This window comes from Patiria miniata, unplaced genomic scaffold (assembly GCF_015706575.1).
Source record: "Patiria miniata isolate m_02_andy unplaced genomic scaffold, ASM1570657v1 HiC_scaffold_11, whole genome shotgun sequence".
Taxonomy (NCBI): Eukaryota; Metazoa; Echinodermata; class Asteroidea; order Valvatida; family Asterinidae; genus Patiria; species Patiria miniata.
The window spans coordinates 1,294,046-1,315,403 of record NW_024037049.1 but is presented as its reverse complement, the minus strand read 5'-3'; the positions used below and the strand labels follow the sequence as shown (position 1 = coordinate 1,315,403).

The 21,358-nt window shown below is 39.9% G+C and overlaps 1 protein-coding gene across 2 annotated transcripts in view; it reads right to left on the bottom strand.

The window, feature by feature from the left end:
* LOC119741508 overlaps positions 1–21,358 on the bottom strand; it is a 96,006-nt gene that overhangs the window by 38,171 nt on the left and 36,477 nt on the right. For both annotated transcript variants that reach the window (XM_038217292.1, XM_038217300.1), the window contains exons 3-5: positions 17,536–17,653; positions 4,003–4,144; positions 1,383–1,594 (exon numbers count right to left, since the gene is read on the bottom strand). In XM_038217292.1, coding sequence (XP_038073220.1) covers positions 1,383–1,594; positions 4,003–4,144; positions 17,536–17,653 — 472 coding nt within the window. The remainder of the gene's footprint in view (positions 1–1,382; positions 1,595–4,002; positions 4,145–17,535; positions 17,654–21,358) is intronic.

Sequence of the window (21,358 nt, the reverse complement as noted above, 5' to 3'; positions counted from 1 at the left end):
AGACAAAATCGGAATATCATGAAATACAATATGCCAAAAAATATTGCAATATCCTTTTGTAGTACCGCTTCTGTAACCATTGAAGTAACCACTGGAGTGCAAAAAGTGCCAGTAAAGGGCTCCCATGAAAAACCGCAAATTCACTCTTATCGCGATGTTTTTAGGGGCGGTACCAACTGACTAACGTACGCGTATTGGATTCTGTGTGTCCCATGCGTAAACAAGCAACACAATCCGGACGGTCTTTTTAACCAGATTGTACTGAATTTTGCCCCACTGACCACGTTGTAGACCATTACACCTTGGAGGAATAAATTGTTATTCCTCCATGGTTACACAAAGAGAAAACATAATCACATACGTCTTCATGGTTACGTCTTTCCGTTGAGCTATGCCTCTAATGAATTGAGATCTTTCCATTTGTCGGGGGGGGGGGGGGGTCCTGGTAGCCAAATGGAAATAAAGTCTCTGACATTTCATAAAGAAATGTTTCATATGGAACACTGTTTATTCTTTAAATGTGACCTCAGTTCCATCACATTTGTGGCATTGTATGCTGCCCCAGGTTGTACGTAGTCCACCCGAATGTAAATGGAGTCCACTTCATGCATTATGCATGACGTGTGCACGTGTACTGTGTCGCCGGTCAAGTGGCTTGCATATTTCTCATCTTGGGAAATTCCCATGAACTTATACGTGTTGAATGGCCGTATTATTCTTTGATGATTGGCATGACTCCATCACGTAATGTTTTAGGTGCAGGTATATTTCTCATGTTGAGAAATTCCCTTCTACATAGCACAAGGTTTATATTTATTTATTGGATCACAGTTTTAGTGGCTATAATAACTGAAACAATCCTGTTATCACAGGGAATTATTCTTTGGTTCTGATCGCCGCTGCTTATGGCTCCAGTATGTGTTTTATGTTTCGTGCGTGCGACAACCAGTGATGTAAAATGGCTTCCAAATGCCCGTCGCACTGTGCATTGGATACTACCATCGTTCTTTCCCCGTGAGATCCATTTCTATTTGCACATTTATCAAACATTTTAAGGTAAATTTTTATGATTTTTGAATGTGCGTTTTCTTCTTGGCAAAGTTTATGAGACTAGACAAATGAAATAGACGATTTTGTTCAGGACATAATTATTTGGACCATCGGGACTACCTTGATGCATTGGCGACTTCGGTCGTATTTCTTTTAATTATTCCATTGTTCCATCATGGTTCCATGAATGGAAAAATTACGTCATCACGATAATATCACAATATCCGATATTTTTCATGATGTTGCGATTTAAAAAATAAATGAATATTAAAAAGGGTAACATAACAATGGCTGAAAACGAATGAACAGGGCCCAAAGTACATGCATCTTACCTCACATCAGCTATTGCATCAGAAACATCAGGCGAAAAAGTTACTGGTGCACCCCGAGAACTCACTGCAGCCATTTTTGTAGTTGTAATTGATTTGCCAGCAATTCTACCTGAAGTATTCTGCAATTGTGTTTGTGTAAAACCTCTTTCCTGTCTACCCTCTATGTCACTTATTTCCATAACTTTGGATATGGTTCCTGCTGCTTCTTCCAGCTATAAAAAGAAAGGAGAAAATAAAACTTTAAACTGCATGAATATACCGTATGTATTTCAGGCAGAAATATGATTTTGTTTTTGTTTTGTGAAAATGTTATTTAAATGCCTACGTACAAGAAAAAAAACCAAACAAGCAAAACAATTGACGGAGGAGAAAATAATTTGTGACAAACTTTTTGAAAGATGGTTCTGAAACTTTTCTCATTTTTCAAAATGGATTTTATGATAACAATTTCAAATAGTCAGGAGTTGCATACCGTTTTCAGTTGCTGCGAAAATTCCTACGATGATATGAAACCTGATTCTCATAATCAAATTGAGTGTTGCGTCAGAGAAAAAAAAATAGTGACAGACAGGCCATGTGGACAACGTGCGCGGTGCCGGCTGCCTTTGTATTTCACAAATAAATACCTCACTTTGTGATATTTAATATACCATGAACCTGTTAGTGAGACATAAGGTAAAAGTAATAACATGTACATGAAGTATTCGTTTATGTGATTGGGATGACAGTGTATTAATGGAAACAAATTCATATCGAAGAGAAATAACTGTTAACCTTTCTGTTCATGGGTGCCACGTGCGGAGAAGTGCGGTTAGCCATGATCACACATGCATGTGAATGTCTGTCCACTCATTTATGGCACTTCTTGCACTTATTGTCTGTAGCAATTTTTTTTAATCCCACGCGTTAATCAACACACATTAATGCATATAACACACGTGGGTTCCAATTAATTTTAAACTGTATTGTATGGATTTTCCTCCAAAACTAGGAATTTCCAAGGTATACTTATCCGTCGCAAATTAAACTATTTTATGTAAGGGATATTGGGCCGGAATTTCAAACTGGAAAAGTAATTCTGGTTAAAGGGAAAACACAACATTTGCAAACATCAAAAAATAAAACTACCAAAACATTTTGAAATCGCAGTGGCTATTGTTACGGCAGCCGTAACGCATTTCCCATTTTCTATCGTTACGGTAGACTGCAACTTTTATAAAAACATGACAAGAAAATATAAAATTAGAAGGAAAAAAGTGAATTTGAATGTTATGAAATTCGGACTTAATTTCCCTTTAGAAAAAAATCCTCCAAAGCCTCAGGTTAGAAAATTCGAGTGCAAAACTGAAATTCGAACCCGCAACCTCGCGATGCAAAATCCTACCCTATATCGACTGAGCTGTCGCACTGCTCGCCAAATCGTGTGGGAACAAATAATTATATACCTGCGTGCGTATCAAAAAAGTATCGTAGAGGGCGCTAAACAAGGACTGCCGTAACGATAGCCACTTCGTTTTGAAATACCTTGCTGGACTGTTAGTAAGTGAATGACAGTGTAAAGCATCCTGTAAAATCATGGCACCTGGTATACTGTCATTTTCAAGAAAAGTGGTATTTTTGTATCAATTTCCAACGCTGATCGTCTAATTTTTCAAAATACTGGCCCCAGTTGACCATCGCACTTGTTTGCAATCGATTACACACCTATGAACGGGTACAAGCCAGCTAAACTGGTTCCCTGACCTTACAATTCCCAAATGTATGTAAACTGCTCTGTTTCTTCTTAAATGGAGTCAGGGAACCAGACTACAGGAAAATGATTGTTTTTCTTGGTTTTTATAGCATTTTCGAACCCCAAACCTCAAAAAAGTCAGTGTAACTATATTTGCTATATATTTCCAACCCCCCAATTCCATCCATTTCTGAAAATTACAGCAAAAGCGAATGATGTATATTCCCTTTAAAGGGAATATACAACATTTGCAAACATCGAAAAATAAAACTACCAAGTTTTTACGAAATACCTTACTAGGATGTTGGTAAATGACAGTCTCAAGCATCTTGTAAAAGTATGGCACCTGGTGTGAAGTCATTTTCAAGAAAATGGTATTTTTGTAAACATTTCCAACGGTGGTCGGCCGACCAGCGTTGGAAAAACCTATCTATTTTTCAACTACTGCTCCAAATAAACCATTTTTTCAGTCCAAATTTTGTTTGCTATTGGTTACATGTTCATGAACGGGTGCAGGCCAGCTAGACTGGTTCCATTGCCTTACGATTTTCAATCATCTATAAATTGATCCATTTTATCTTTTGTGGAGTCAGGGAACCAGACTACTTGAACATTTTTGTTTCTTGGTTTTTCCAACCTTTTCGAACACAAAACTTCAAAAGTGTCAGTGTAACAATATTTTGATCTATTATACTAACCTCTCAAATAGTTCATTTCTGAAAATTACAGCAAAAGCCAATGATGTACATTCCCTTTAAAATAGTAGCATTTAAAAAAAAAGAGCTTTTTGATGCTCCGTCTCCACAACGATACAAATTTGTGTATGTGTGAAATTTCAATTCAAACAGACTGGCCAACAGATTTGACACTTTCAATAGCATGGCTTACCTTTTGAAGCATCTTTTCTTCAGTGATATCAGAAGTTGAGTCTGCTTCGAGTTCCACATGATAAGGTGCCAATTGACTTGCCACAGAATTATATATGACCCCATAACGTCCTCTCTTTGAAAAGGGCACTTCTGTTCCAATCCTGAAATTTGAAAAGTTAATGATGGATAAGTCAACACATTGATAATTGTAAAATGTTTATAAACATGAGGATGAACATCAGCAAGGGGCTTCTAGAAACTGCACATGTTGTAGTCTACCAGCACAAATCATGCCAAGTGAAGACTCTCTTCAGTTTCTTATGTAAATCTGGTTCTGAGCACAGTATTCCCAGTATTTAAACATTTTCAATTTCAATTTCAATTTAATTTATTGGTCCTTCCAGGAAATTTGTCTTGTCACATGCAATACATAGATAATAGATAATTCATTAATATAATCCAGAAAATTTAAATAAGCAAATTACTAAAATAATACTTACTATTACTATGAAAATAAATATTTAAGCATATCAGTCAAAATGACAGATCCTGAAAAACAGCATGAAAATGAAAACCTGACTGTGTTGGAGATTGGAATAATGATAAGATACTGTACGTGTAATTAATGGTAATGTACATCATTGGCTTTTGCTGTAATTTTCAGAAATGAACTATTTGAGGGGTTAGTATAATAGATCAAATATTGTACTGATATGTTTGAAATTTTGTGTTCGAAAATGCTGGAAAAACCAAGAAAAACAAAGATTTTCAAGTAGTCTGGTTCCCTGACTCCACTAAAGATAAAAATGGATCAATTTATAGATGCCAGAAAATTGTAAAGTAAGGGAACCAGTCTAGCTGCTCTGCACCCGTTCATGAACATTTAACAAATAGCAAACACATTTTAGACTGAAAAAAGGGTAAATTTGGAGCAGTAGTTGAAAAATATTTAGGTTTTTCCAACGGTGGTCGGCCGACCACCGTTGGAAATGTATTCAAAAATACAATTTTCTTGAAAATGACTTCACACCTGGTGCCATAATTTTACAGGATGCTTTAGATTGTCATTTACCAACATCCTAGTAAGGTATTTTGTAAAAACTTGGTAGTTTTATTTTTCGATGTTTGCAAATGTTATATTCCCTTTAAAGATGTTTGTTGCATCAGTGCTGATCATTGAGGAGATGTATGGAAAATGGTACAAATGAATTGAGATACTGGTTTGTTCTTGCCCTTACCGACTGAAATCTCCTACCACTACTAAGCATTTTGAAGTATGTGTTGAGGGGATGCGCACCATTTTCCACCACACTAAGAAGAGCCTTAGTTAGTACCCTCTCCCTGCAGACTTCATCCAAATTTATTCCCATTCCCACAATCTTTGATGCTTGTTTCACAACCCTTTTCAGTTTGTCTTTGTCCTTTTTCATTGCTCCATTGTACCAAACTACACAGTCGTGGATGATGACACTTCCTATGACCGAGATGTAAAACAGACTCATAATGACCCTATCGACCTGAAAAGAACGTAGCTTATGCAAGAAATATAACCTCTGATTTCCCTTTGCTGTGAGGGAGTGTTTACTCCAATATAGCTTGCTGTCAATGATTGTTCCCAAGTATTTGTAACTTTGTACAATCTCAATGTTAACCCCTGCGATACAAACTGAACTGGTTAAGGGATTATTTGCCTTCTTGTGCCTAAAGTCAAACACCATTTCTTTAGTTTTGTCAGGGTTAAGTTCAAGATAATTGTCTATGCACCAAACACTGAATCCCTGTATGGATCGCCTGTAATCGTCTTCATCACTTGTATCAATAAGCCTGAGGATGACAGTGTCATCCGTGTATTTCAAAATGTTCACTAAATTATACAAAGAAACACAGTCATTAGTATACATTATAAAGAGACTTGGTGAAGCACACATCCCTGAAGTGATCCTGTGTTCGTTACAATGGTCTCTGAAAGAGTACCATTCACTTTCACTCGCTGAGTTCTGGCAGAGAGAAAGTTGCATACCCAGAGAATTAGTGAAGGTTTTACCTCTAGGGATGTGAGTTTCTCAATCGAAAGATGTGGTTGTATTGTGTTGAATGCAGACGAAAAGTCGATGAATAGTGCCCTGGTGTAACATTTCTGCTTATCTAAATGTTGGTAAATGGCATGAGTGAAAGACAAAACCGCATCATGGACTAACTTGTTTGCTTGGTATGCAAATTGGTAAGTGTCAATTCGTTCTTGGATAGGCTGAATGAGATTATGTAAGACAATTCTTTCAAGACATTTCATGACAACCGATGTGAATGCAATTGGCCGAGAGTCATTATTCTCTACAGGACGTGGCTTCTTAGCTACAGGTGTGATGACTGCGGCTTTCCAGCATGAAGGAATGCGCTGTTGGTCAATGGACATCTGGAATAGTGTCCGGTATGGTGTGGCAAGTTGACGAGCACATGCTTTGAGCACTCGTCCGCATATTCCATCTGGCCCGCTCGGTTTTCATGGACAGACTGATTTGAAACGTTTGTAGACTTCCTGCTCATCTACTGAGATTGGTGCATCATGCAATGAGCTCAGTGCGTTCCGTTGTTCCTCTATTTTGTTTGAGAAATCTTGAGTATCGAATCGGCAGTAAAACTTGTTTAACTCATCCGCCTTATGTTTTGCATTGTCCGTACCTTGAAAGACGTTGTCTTTACGCTTTTTGTAATCAGTCATCATTTCTAAACAGTTCCATGCTCCTCTTGGATTGTTAGCTTGAAGACAGCTCTCCAATTTCTCCCGATATCTCTCTTTCGCACCTTTTATCTCCTCTTTGAGTTTTTGATTTAACTCACTTACTTTTGCCACATCGCCCTGTCCAAACGCTTGTCTTTTTTCTTGCATGATCGATTTCAGATTTCGTTTTACCCATGGTTTATTATTTGGATAGTGCGTAACAGTCTTTGTTTCAATGTGAAGATGCTCACAGAAACCAACATAGCCATTTATTATGTCCGCACATTCATCATATCTTTTCCTGAGTTCAAAAGCAGTTGCCAGTCGGTGATCTCAAAAGCTGTTTGAAGCGTTTCAATTGATATCTGGTTCCAAGCACGTACTGTCTTTCTGGGATGTTTGTCACTCTTTAATCTTTGTCAATATTTAGGCAACAAGTGAACTACATGATAATCAGACTTGCCGAGTCCTGGTCGAATGATGGTCTTGTAGGCATCCTGTAAGGCATCTTGTAATTCCATGCACACATACACTCTAAAAATATAGATTAGAGTATTGGTATTCAAAATTCTTCTTTTTGAAAGGCCAAGACTGGATTTAAAATGTTGACATCAGGCTCAAATACAAGTATTGCTGCAAGAAATATTACTTCAGATGTTGAAGAATTTTGAGATATTTTACAAACTTAGAGTGAAATCTCAATAAGTCAACTCTAAAGAGAATGGATACAAATTTCAAGATATCCGAAGTTTGAGTTACATATTAAAAGCATATGTACAATGTACACAAATGGCTTTCACTGCTATGAATGTTATTTGGCTCACTCTCGTTCTTTTTAGCGGTTTCAGAGTACAATGCTCCGAAACAGCTCCTGTTTTTTTCTCTTTCCATGCCCCCCCCTTTTTTCCCCTTTATTTTTTTCTTTTTCAGGCTCCTCTCTACATGTTTTGAACATGTTTTTTTCCACACATACACTTTTGGCACTTTCGTTAATTCAATCGACTTCAGACTTGGCATACACTTAGGCTTCCACTTAAAGATGTACATGTATGCCAAAGATTTTCATTGCAATGATGTAATCACGTGTCAAGTTACATCACCCTAAAGGTGCAATTTGTCTCCATAGGTTTTGTACACGTTTTCTTCAAACCGTACACTTTGCATTTTCGTATGTGATTGACTTTAGACTTGGCAGACACTTAGACCACCGGCCGAAGATGGTCCCCGATATTTTCGTTGCCATGACGTCACCAGGTATCAAGTTACATCACATTAAAAGTGCATTTTTCCAAGTGCTATATATCTTCCTGCGGCATCTCTGATCCTAAATCGTACTGGCCTCTGCCTTTCCTTGGGACCCATCACTGACGCGGAGAGGGGGATCCACTGAATGGGCTACAGCCTTTCCTCCATAGAAATCAGCCCAGGCCTGCGGCCTGGAGAGGACACTCCAGCCTTGCCAAATGGTGTGGATAAAACAGGGGAAGCAACAGTCTACCAGTTATAAGTCTAACTCAATTGGCGCACAGTAAGGCGCTAGGGGTTGCTTCCGATGGTGGGAAAGATCATCGCAGCTCAATGGGCAGCCCCCAGCCAGTTCGGTGCTGTTCCGCGCTGAGACACAATCACTGGCATACCCAGGAATGCAATTAAATAACAATGGCGTCACTCGTTCGCAGATCAGACGTTGTGATGATGTATAACCAATGCGTGGGTTTGGAACATTTTGGATACTAGATGCTCTGTGGTGCAATCTGAGGCTTCCTGATGGCCACTTTCTGCCAAAATTTTGGGGCAGAAGGTTTATTTCAAAAAAAAATTATTTAAAGGGATTGTACCAGTATTTAGGTCTTATGTCTTAATTTGTATTTTTATTGCAAGGATGCTTTCTGATGTTACAGTTCCCTCAATATTCATTTGTGGTTGCTAGCAGAATATATAGGGGCAATTTGGTAGCATTTTGATCGAAGGTTTAAACATTTTAAAATATTAAAATCTTTTTGATGTATCGTAAGAGGGCGTCCTTTCGGGGATGACGTCAAAATGATGTTTTTTTTATGTTTGGCATTCTTCACATAAATAACACTTCCATTATGTATTGTCTGAAGTAAAATGCTTCCATTTTAGAGTTAGATTCAATTTCTATTGCACTTCCCATAAAACAGGAAGTGAAGGTCACGTAGATTTGAGCCTGGGAATAAAAAAATTTGCTCAAGGCACCGTCTACAACCTCACGAAAAAATGAACACGTTACTCTATTTATTTCAGGAGATATAGTTCAAAACTATTTTGTCAAATTGTGCCCTTAAATCGCCTATAATTTGATATATGATAACGTCATGATGACGTAACAAAATTCATAACATCTTCATCACATGGTACAAATTCACACTAGGTTCGGAAGAAATTTTGCTATGTTTTGATTTCAGGTTTATGTCTTCATTTTGAATAAGTCAGTTTGGTATTTTAATGCCCCAAGGTCAATTCGAGATAACATCACTGACGTGATTTTACGCGCACGCCCATTCTGCTGGTAATTTACATGCGAGCGCCGTGCGCCCACATTCATGTTCCTTCGAAACGTTCGATTATCCTGAATGACGCGTGACCCATATCATTATGCACATGTGCAGTTGAAACACTGAACTGGCTCATTCACCTACGGGTAACTTTGACCTTCCGGTAGACCCGGAAGTAAAGGTCAAGAGAGTTCACGTACACGACAAAAATGTTAATCAATTAATGGTCCATCTGATTACAAGGTTGGAACATAATTTATCATTTTCTTCAAGAGTTAGGCCTATAGGTGAAAGAAGATGGTCATTTTTTCAATGAAAATCACATGTTATTTGACAAATGATGACATCATCATGATGTTAGAGTAATATGCACGACTAAGGATGAGGGCTGATATATGTTGAAAGTTACAAGTTCATATCATATACCGCTTAGGAGAAAACCAACAGAGAATTATTGTCCGGAAAAAAGAAAGAACTAGAGGTTTGCGTTTGTTATTACAAACGCAGAGAAGTCGGGTAGACAACTATTTTATTATACAATGTCCAGTTAAGTCATGAACATGTTTATGTCAGAACAAAGGATCACGAAAATTTAACCTTTCCAGTACGACCAATGATTTTGTTTAAAACAAAAATGTATCAAATCTTAGTATACATTTTATGTACATGAACAAGTTATTTCTGGTTTTATGACGTTTATCAGTCCGAAAAAGGAAAGTGAATACTGATTGAGTTCGGAGAGGACATATGTTTATTATGAAGTTAAAATATTGTAGAAAATATAGAAAATATAAGTGTATGCATTAATAACACCTAACTTCCGGTTTGATGACGACACAGCATTAAAGATCCAAAAGGTCAACATTGTAATGGTATCATTATTTGGGCTACAAAGTCATAAAACAGGGATCAAATCAAAGAATTTTTAAAAACTGATCATTTTCAAATTCTCCCTACAGTAACGTCCGGTCTGATGACGTCATAATTTTAAAACCTTGCAAAGTTGTATGTAGTTGATAAAAAAATAACAAGGGACGGGCGATTTGGTTAACTTTGGATGGATGAGGAAACCCTATTTGATGTACCTCTAGAGGGCGCCCTTTGAAATGATGATGTCATAATTCTTTTTTTGTATCCTTTATTCCGTTCTAAACACTTCCTGAATTTATTTGCTTATAGTAAAGAGCTTTCGCTTTCGAGTTATATTCAATTTTTATTGTACTTCCAGTAACTCCGGAAGTGAAGGTCAAGCAGTTTTGTGGCTGAGAATAGGAATTGTTGCCCGAGGCATCATTTACAACCTCAAGCAAAAACGAACACTATACTTTATTTAGTTCTAAAGATATAGCTGAAACTATTTTCACAAATTTGGCCCTGAAATTGCTAATAACTTGATACCTGATGACATCATGATGACGTCAGATTTGTTTTTACATCTTCGGACGAGGGCTCAAGTTCATACGATGTTTTATCATAATCCCGTAAATTGTTTGGAAGAAATTCGGTTCCTTTTGCTTTGGAGGCTTCTGTCTGTTTTTAAATCCCCCCCCCCACAGTCGTGTGGGACAATTCTACGAGAGAATACTTACCCAAATAGCAACTACATTTGCATATTTCCCTTTGCCAGCAGACCAATTCGCTAAACATTTAATCGCACAAGAATGCTCCTCTTGGCACCCACCCATGACTATGTGCACCCTATGACTATCCAGACGTCCAGATACATGAAGATTAGGATGTTTCGTTTTCGTAAGCTTGCTGCTACTACTCGTGATATCCTTGTAAAAACCAGTGAGGCTGTGGATAGACCAAATGGGAGAGTGATGAACTCGTATGTGTCCCTTTTGTATCTGAATTGTAAGTATTTGGAATGATGCCTGTGGATTGGGACGTGTAGGTAGGCATCTTTGAGGTCTAGTGATGCTGCCCAGGATGGAACTGAAATTGAATCTAGAACGACTCTTAGAGTTTCCATCCGGAACCGACGTGGTCGAATGAATTTGTTGAGAGGTCTGAGATTTATGATGGGGCACCACGCGCCAGTCTCTTTCTTTGGGATCAGGAAAAATGTTGACAAGAAATTGGTGTCCCAAGGCCCTGGAGAGACCTGCTGGATTGCGTTTTTCTCCAGCAGGGATATTATCTCTTCTTCTATTGCCTTTCGATTTTCTTTGTTCATTGGCACTGGGTGATGCGAGTGGTTGTTTCCGATGGAGGGGTACTCGTGAATTCGAGCTTGAAACCTCGCGAGATAGTTGCGAGAACCCATCTGTAGGAGGTAATATCTTGCCAGGACCCTTCGAAAGAACTGAGTCAGCCCCCCACGGGTCTGGGGTTGGGGGCCAACTCGCCAGATGTGTTCGGTAGGTTTGGCGATTCTGGTTGTAAGGGCGTGCTTTAGTGGCCGTTGAACCAGCTGATGCCCCTGTTGCTGCGTTCTTACGAAAAGGTTTGAACGGCTTGAAGGGCTTACGAGAGGGAGCAGCCTATTGTTGCTTCCTGGTGTCCTTTTGTGGTTTGGCTGTGACCTTGCGCCAGTCCAATTTCTGAGTGGTTTTGATTCGTTTGGCCTCTGTCTCTAGGATTTCTTGGAATTTCCCATCGAAGAGGTCACTAAGACAGGAGGCCGTGAAATTACCGCCAGGACCGCAGGATTTCCCCCTTGCGTCCTTAGAGGACTGGCTTGATCCATTTGGTGGTACCGTGGGCAATAAGCCAGCAGGTTCGGATGGTGTGCATGAGCTATCCCTGATCTTTTTCTTTGGTTTTGGACAGACGGGAGTTGTTTTAGCGTTTGTCGGTTTCTTTGCCAGAACTTTCCCGCGTTGTTTCCCCATAGCGGCATCAGTCGGCACGCTCTCCGCTGTGGGCTCCATTTTATCGTGGGGCTGTTCCTAGTGTTTGTTACACGATGCCATAGCAAAGAATACACTGTACTCGGTTGGATGCATCGCAAGAAAACACTAAGAACACAGTGCGCTTTTGTTATGAATGGTGCATTGTGACACAAACACTGCACATACATGTACATGTAGGATTGCAATTAAAAATGCAATAGAGTCAATCGCTCACAGAGCAGACATTGCCTTGACGTAGTCAGACGGCTGTTCTATGAGTCGAAAACTACCGTGGCGAAAACAGACGTACATGTATTCCCATTAGAATAGGCTTACGTACGTACATATGCCACTAGCGGTGTACGGTCGCTCGGAAGGGATTGTCCCTGTTTCTATTTGCTATTGACCAAAGACTTCTGCTGTGAAAAGCAGTAAACGCGACGAGGAGAAGATTGTTTCTTCTCACTGTGGGCGGTAGTGGTAATGTGGGTCGAGCCCCGAGTGAGTAACTCGTATCCACCTGTTGTGGGCTTCGATAAGTACGGCCTATCGTTGCACTAAAGTCGTATGGTCTCCAGAAGGATTTACTTTGTTCCTGTCTGCTATTGACCAAGCCCACCGTGGCGGGAACGACCGTGCCCCGAGAAGAAGTATTTCACATCGGGCAGGACTACATGTGGTGGCCCCCGGGAGGATTAACTCTGTTCCTATCCGCTATTGACCAAGTCCGCCGTGGCGGAACGATGGGCGGGACTACTCGTGGTAGTCCTGAGGCTAAGTCCTTGGGTAATAACCGGCCGCCCTTCGCCCGTTGAGGACTAGACGACGAAAAACCACGGACAACAACTAGTCTGAATACCGCGCCGATATACGGTGCATTAAGCCTCCAGCCCCTGGACAATTGGAACGCCGCACCTCAGTCCAGATATAAGACGCACCACAAGTGGCCCAAAACACACTTTAATGTTTTAATACAATTGTAGAAATACTTGAACAACTGATGAAAACTCAGAATTTAGTTTTCTAGAAAAACTAATACTTAGCTACGTTGAATTCGATAGACTAAAAAACATGTCTATCTCGCCTGCGTCGCTAAGAGAAAAGAGGTAGATTCAATATAGCGGCAACGCCGCATGGCATCATGGGTGGGCACCAAGAGGTGCATTATTGTGCAATTAAACGCTTAGCGAATTGGCCTGCCGGCAAAGGGAAATATGCAAATGTAGTTGCTATTGGGGTAAGATGAACGAAGTAGACTTTGGTAGTTTTGTTTTTTGATGTTTGCAAATGTTGTATTTTCCCTTTAAGTGTATTTAATAATAACACCCAACTTCCGGTTTGATGACGTCACAGTATTTGGAAGCAAAAGATCAATATTAAGTGTAACAGATGTCATTTTGTTGGGCAAGGAACTAAGTCATGAAGCAGGATCATTATGATGGATTTAATTTTAAAATAAACTGATCATTATTAAATTCTCCATACAGTAACTTTTGGTCTGATGACGTCATTATTATGAAACCTTGCAAATTCATTTGTGGTTGCTCACAAGATATGTAGGGGCAATTTCTTAAAAATTTGATTGCGGGTCTTAACATTTTAAAAGACTGTTTTTGATGCTAGAGGGCGCCCTTTAGTAGGATGATGTCAAAATAGTGTTTTTGTGTTTGGCATTCCTCACTTAACAATTCCATAATGTATTTGTCTGTAGAAAAATGCTTCCGTTTTAGAGTTAAATTCAATTTCTAATGCACTTCTGGTATACAGGAAGTGAAGGTCAAGCAGTTTTGTGCCCGGGAACAAGAAATGTTACTCAAGGCACCGTCTACAACCTCATGAAAAAATGAACATGATACTCTATTTAGTTCAAGAGATACAGGTCAAACTATTTTGTCAAAATCTGCCCTTAAATCGCCTCTAATTTGATACCTGATGAAGTTCATCGAGGTATTGTCCATCAGATCACAACGTATGAACATGATCTTTCATTTTGTTCATGGTTTATAATTGACGGACAATTGTCATATTTTGACCAAAAATCGCCTGTAATTTGACACCCGATGACTTCATTGTGACGTCAGAGTAATATGTACCACTCCGGATGAGGGTTGTCCGAAAAAAAGACAGAAAGACAGAAAGACTAGAGATTCTTGTTTGTTGTTACAAACGCAGATTGGTCAGGTACACAACTATTTTATGAAACACTGTCCAGTTAACCCTAAAAGGGGGGGGGCTCCAATTTCGTATCTCTCGGATACGGCCTGAAATGCACAAGCACCCCACCGTCTAGCACGATCTGTCCCCCACTCCAGTGCCCTCCGATTCCACCTACCGCCGGGCACTAGAGTCCGAATTTTATCTCTCCTCCAGAAACGTGCAATACGAAAAGTACCTCGGGAAGAGTCCAACATAAGGTTCTTCTCCACATTCTTTTTAACTCCGAAGAAGAATCCTGGAGAGTGGTGTCCCATCCTGAATCTTTGTCTGCTCAACAGGTTTATTCGACCAAAACGATTCCAGATGGAAACACTTCGCACAGTGTTGGATTTCCTACACATTCAGTCATGGGCAGCAACTTTAGATTTAAAGAGCGCCTTCATCCACATGCCCATTCGGGACACTCATTCAACATTCCTCCGATTCCTGTATACGGGAGTAACCTACAAATTCATTGTTCTTACGTTCGGACTTGCAACCGCACCAAGGGTTTTCACGCAGATAGGGAAGGTTGTGGCAGCCGTCCTCAGTCAAAGCCGCATTCTGATTTTCGTATATCTGGATAATTGGTTGATTGTGGACATGTCTGAAAGTCAGACACGTCAAGCAGACACTGCAACAATGGAAATTGTAAACAGTCTGGGATTTCTCATTAACAACGAAAAGTCACATCCCATACCATCAACTAGCCCAACCTTTCTAAGGGTGGAACTGGATCAATCCTGCGGCATAGCCTGTCCCACTCAGGAACGAGTGGGGAATCTGGTGGAATGTGCAGTTCTGCTGATGTCAGCCTCCACAGCCCCAGCAGTGGCTTGGCTCTCCCTCTTGGGCCAGATGGCCAGTATAGTAGATATGACCCCTTACTGCCGGTTGTACATGTGGCCAATACAGCTGCATCTACTTGCCTACTACAGGCAAAAACGCGACCTACTGTCCAAGCTTGTGCCATACAGTGCTCCCCCTGGTCTACCATCATATCATGTGGTGGAGCAACCCACGCAATCTGTCATCCTGTCGAAGGTTTCCTCTTCTCCAAGTGACATTGATGCTTACAACAGACACTTCAAATGATGGCTGGGGAGCACACCCAGGAGAGGATTCAGTCGCCGGGACTTGGTCTCCCGTAGAACAGGCTCTCCATATCAATGTCTTGGAATTACTGGCTGAGGAAAAAGCTCTGATCTAATTCCACAGAGAGATTGTTCAGTTTCATTTAGACAACTTGACTGTCATCTCCTACATCACCAACACATAACTTTGATAGCAGTCTGTATGCTAAATTGCAAGTGATGACATCATGATTGTTTGACTTTGTATAGATTATCACACTCCATTTTTTTTTAACTCTCAAAATTAGACATGTATCAGGTAAATAATGGTACTAGTAGACAAAATCCAAAATCACATAAATAGAACAAGCCAATTCGCCATTCCAAAATATTATGGTTCACAACAAGATGAGACGATTTTTTTTCCCGGCAAAAACGCGGCAGATACATGTACACAAACTATGGGGGACGCAGTAACCGAATCTGCATTCTGTGTAATTTGTTGTTCAATTGAAAGAAGATGAAAACTTGTGTTCGCATGCAATTTTGGGCAAAAAGATACCCAAAACCACTTCCCACAAGTAAATATGCAAAGCGAATCGCAATACAAATTTTGGAACATAACTGCACCCGATTTCACGAAGCGCTGCGACGCGTCACAACTCAAGTTACGACGTGTAACACGTCGCAACTCGCGACGTGTTGTATCATCTATTTCACGAAAGTTGCGATGTGTTGAACGCCTCGTAAGTTTCTTGACAACGGCTTAAAACACGTCGAAAGTTACGACGTGTCTAGTGGTCATTGCAAAAAACGAAGAGTCCCTTTCTAAGCCAGTTTAATGCCATAAACATGACAAAAACGAGATTATAATACCGAGGCAATGTGTGAAAAGATAAAAAATAGAAATTTCATTGAATAATTATGAATTAGACTGGAATATTGCAGTTGAAATTTTAAAGTAGCTACACAGTCCACTGAGAGCTTGTTTTCCTTCAAAATTGCATCGCACGGCCACCATTTTGTTCTACGTTTTAACAAATTTCAAACTGAGATCCGACGACTCTTTGTTGAATATCAGACGACTATTTACTGTACACTGACTATATACATAAAACAGTCATCGAGTTGTGCTATAACGTTGTTGTACACTTGTGCACTTACGACGTGTTTCATGAAATGGATCGCAGGGCATGTCGCGCATCGTAGAGATACGACGCGTCGCATTGCTGCGATGCATCGTAAGTTACAAAGAGTTTGATGAAATCGGGTGCTGTTCAACAAACTTACTGAATAAAGAAGTTTCACAAAGTGAACAGAAATGGTTAGACCGCCAGATATGATCAGTTTGTGTGGTCTTGTGATGTCATACTATACGTCGTCACCATTTTCACAAAGAGCCACATATGTCAAAAATTAAAAAATTTAGATTTTGATCATTTTTCACTATTTTGCTTTAAAACATTGTACTTAACCATTTTGACATGTTTCTGCGAGCAAAATATCCTTAATTTCCAAATTACATTAATGATGCAAGGGGCATAACGAAGAGCCACATACATTTTTGGTCCTTGAAAAATGCGGACAAAGCCTATTGTACGAAAGGTGTAAAAGTAGGTCAACTGAGATTTTCGTTTTCACAAAGAGCCACATATCTTTGTTACATTCGCAGCTGCGCATGTGTACACACATGCCCCTTCCAAAAACACATTGAACAGAACGGGCCAAAATGTAGGAAACTTGAATATTCGTTTTCACAGAGAGACACATATCTTTACTAGTTAATTTTCAATAATTAACTACTATCATCATTCTAATTACTAGGTTCACGTAAAAATTCAGCCCTCATAGATTCATGTAGGTCAACAAAGTTGTTGCAAAGTGTATTTTTTGCAGTTTTTAAATAACAGAATCTTTTTTGCAATTATATCGAAAACACTTTTTCTTCAAAATCCACATATGTGGCTCTTCGTGAAAACACTGACGACATGTGTGTAACTTGCTATCCGCTGTATGGATATTTCATTTGTTATGCGTCAGTGTGAAATGCATAGTATTATAGTAAATTTTCCCTATTGTCAGAAGCTGGTAACGCTTCTGATAACTATGCGTCAGCATATACACAATGTGAGACAATTATATGGTTGACGAAAGTATGCATACACGTATCTTTTCCCATGTGAACCCCTCTCATGCTGAAGTACTCACCAGTGAACACAGACAAATTTAACAGTAGTTGACAGGTCATATGTAGTGGTAAGCTTTGCTAAGACATACATCACTTGGTTGTCTTTCAGTAGCTCACTCATTTGTGAAACATCTGATCCTGCATGTAATGTAAACAAAAAAGAAATGCCGAACTTTCATCAAAAGAATTGATGGTCGCAGCTGTTTCTTGAGATACAACTTCACAACACTTGTGTCACAATACCTGTTGTCCAATAATAAACAAACAAACAAACAAACAAACATAAATGGAAACACATTTTTAACTTGAGTAATCTTCAGTACTTTACTTAACCCTAAAGGGGCCGGGTTATTTTTACCATCTCTCAGCCGTATACACTACGTATATGCGAAAATTCAGTTTTTACGGCGCATAGCGCCGGAAAATTTTTCGCTACGTGGCAACCCGTGGTCCGATTTTTATGTTTTTGGTATCAAAAGATGCGCAAAGCTCGAGGCTAAAAAGTCACAACACTTGGCTATCGCAGAAAATGTTGAGGGGGGGGGGGGCGGATTCCGCCCCCCCGGCCCCTTTAGGGTTAAGGAATCTCCAGTACATGTCAAAGTTAACTGAAAGAGCTGTGTGTGAACAAATTCATGACTGTTAACTCATTGTATCCACTGCTTCAGTCAGCCTGCTAGAAAAAAAATCATGAATGTGCCTTACTGAAAGTGAAGAATGATATTCATAATTATGAAGATCAGTAATCAACATGTTACTTTAATCGTACTCTTCGATCTTAGTGTTGCTTTTGATATGGTTGATCACAAATTCTTACTGAACTGCCTTCAGTCTAAAATCAAGATCTTTTGTAAGGGAATAAATGTGTGCTTGGCAGGTGTTAAACACTGTGTGTTTAAGACTGGTTGGAATTTGGATGCTGATAACTACCTGAGCCAAAAGTGTTCTTTTTTTGGGGGGGGGGGGTAAAAAAAAACACAACTTTTGGATCCAAAAGTCAATACAAGTCAAAAATTAAAAATTTCCAATGATTTTGTTCAACAATTTTACTTCATATTTTTTGGAAACACCCCTCTTGTAGGGTGTCCAGCTCGTGAGTTATACCCTTTTCCCACTACCGAATCTCCAGGTTATCTCGGGGGTAACGGTGAACCTAAATCCCGAGATACCCCGGGGCGGCGCGAGCGTTCCCACTGCTCTTTTTCTGTCCCGGGTTAAGACAAAATAATCGGTCTTTACCCCAGGGTTCGTAAACCCTGCCAGCGACCACAGTTTATGAGTGCAATCTCGGAGTTAACGGCCGAACCCCGGGGTACGCATTGTAGTGGGAAAACACAGACATCCACGGGCATTCACGGGCATTTGCCGTTTTCTAAAATCAAAATTCCGTTTTCTTCAAATTGGAAATTCCGTTTTCTTCGGGTTAAAAAAACAAAAAACACGCAGTATGCATGCACAAGGTAGCCTGGCCTGTTGGCCGCGGGGCATACAGAAAATCGTGCATAAATACATAACTCAGGGTTAAGCACTTTGTAGTGGGAAAAGGGTATAAGACGTAAACAAATATTTTTATGAAGTTTGGCGTGTGTGTCATGCTTATTTCGCAATGACACACAGATGCATTCGAGGCCAGTGCGTTGTGAATTTAGGACTATGAAATACTGATTCTACCTCACTATTATGACATAACTCCAGAGATTACGTGAGATAGCGCTCACCAGCCAGCCTTTCTTCACGTATGTGAATAGGCCAATGCCTATAAATGTATCGTATTATAGATTTAGCACGTCTGTCTGTAGGCCTACTGCTTTAATTAGTGATGGCATACGAAATTCTTGACAGTGTTTTGGACTTCGGGGAGTTTTCAGATTTGTCTCCACACCCAACACCGTCAGGACAGATTTCCGCACCCAAGGACATGATTGATGGAAGATGGCTGAAAACCAAGTTTAAAAACCAATGAAAACCGCGGGGGAAAAGACTTTGAAGGGTAAAGTAAGACAAAATTGTCTAAACATGAACACAATTCCCTTAATGCAACCTCAGTCAGTCAGCCATTTACAGGGCATAGCCGAGCAAGCTAAATAACACCTTAACACAAGCAATGAGAGCGGGGTTTGCACAATTCACAACTGACACAATGACTGAATTCCTGGAGGAAGCTAACAAAGGATATAACAATGAATGCAAGCTGAGCTCCTCGAGCACTTATGTGCCCGAGCCGAAAGCCAAACGATTTAAATCAGTCATGGTTGTTCCTGACTCCGTCACCAACTCAGAGTCTGATGACACAGCTACAGAAACTGAACTCAAACGACTTCTGTTGGAAGGTGAACAAAATAGTTCGTCAAATGACGAACTATTGGGTGACATTCAACAGGAGTACGAAGCAGACGATAAAGCTTGGCCAAAAGTTAAAGACAAGCTCGCTACTCCGACTATAAACAAAATTCTTATGACAAAACTGTCAGATGTGAAATTGGCTGAAATGCAAAAAGCATTTAGTAGCGGTTTAGTAGCGGCTGGAGACTCAAAAAAATATTTAGGAAAAGAGTATACCGTGAAAAATCTCGAAAGCCTCCACAATAAAGAACTTGAAAATCTTTACCCAGAGATATGAAGCTAAATTTGTCACTACGTTTGGAAACTATATTTTAGGTATGTTTTTGAGACTCGTAGGTCTGGCTACACCCGTCGAGGATACCAAATCACTTAGACTCTGAAGAAGAACTCCCCAACAACTTGAGTAACGATCCGATTATAAGCGCGAGTATGGCGGTGTGTTGTGCGATTTTTGCTACAAGTACGAGACTTACATATAGCCCTTGATAGCTACGATAATCACCACAAAACACTTGAAATTCAACAAAGGTTAAAAAAATCCTAATATTATAATTGGATTAACAAGCACCTCAGACAGAGATGCCTCAACCAGCAGAGTCAGCAGCGGAAATTCCTAAGTAAAATATTTCTCAATGTGTCACGCTGACAATATTTATATTGTTTCAACAATAGTAACCTTGACCTTTGCAAAAGGCATCTTAAGACTACCAAGGACAACCCACAAACCAAATTTCAAATTCCTAAGTAAAGTATTTCTCAATATGTTGTGCTGACAATATTTCTATTGTTTCAGCAATAGTGACCTTGAACTTTGACCTGTTGGCCCCAAAAGGAATAGGATTCTTAAAACTATCAAGATCAAGAACCGTTTTGAACAAAAGACCCAATTCCCGAGGACTGAAAGGATCTGTTGTTCTCCCTTTGTGTGTCTGTCCTCGGGGGTTACATGTATGTAGAACAAGAACATATATACACGTTTGTTTATGGTGAAAATAAAGGATTTTCTTTTGTTCCTCTTCCCTTTTCCTTTAACTTTTTTGCAACAGCTCTCATTGGTTTTGTACACGTTTTCCAACCAAGGAGTCCTCGATTCAGTTTCCGACCTCGATTCACCGATGACGTTGCATACGTACTGGTACCAACAGAAGGAATACGCTATCGCAATATCCCCCACCGGCTTACAGCCAGGGAGATTAAAAACTTGACTATAGTCAACTCTGGAAGAACACCAGGCAGTTAACAGCTTAACTTTTCTACACAAGGCCATAAATAGCATGGTACTGGTAGCTTTCCAGGATGACAAACTACACAAAACATCTAACAGGTCAACTAGGGGTTGCACACCTAATTCTACGTTAATTCCACTTCACACCAAACAGGACTGCTTCAAATATTTCCTCATTGCACGAACAATCCCAGAGTGAAACCTTCTTTCACCAGTGTTGTAGTCGAGACCAGACAGTCCGAGACCGAGACCAAGACCGAGACCTGAAGTTTTGA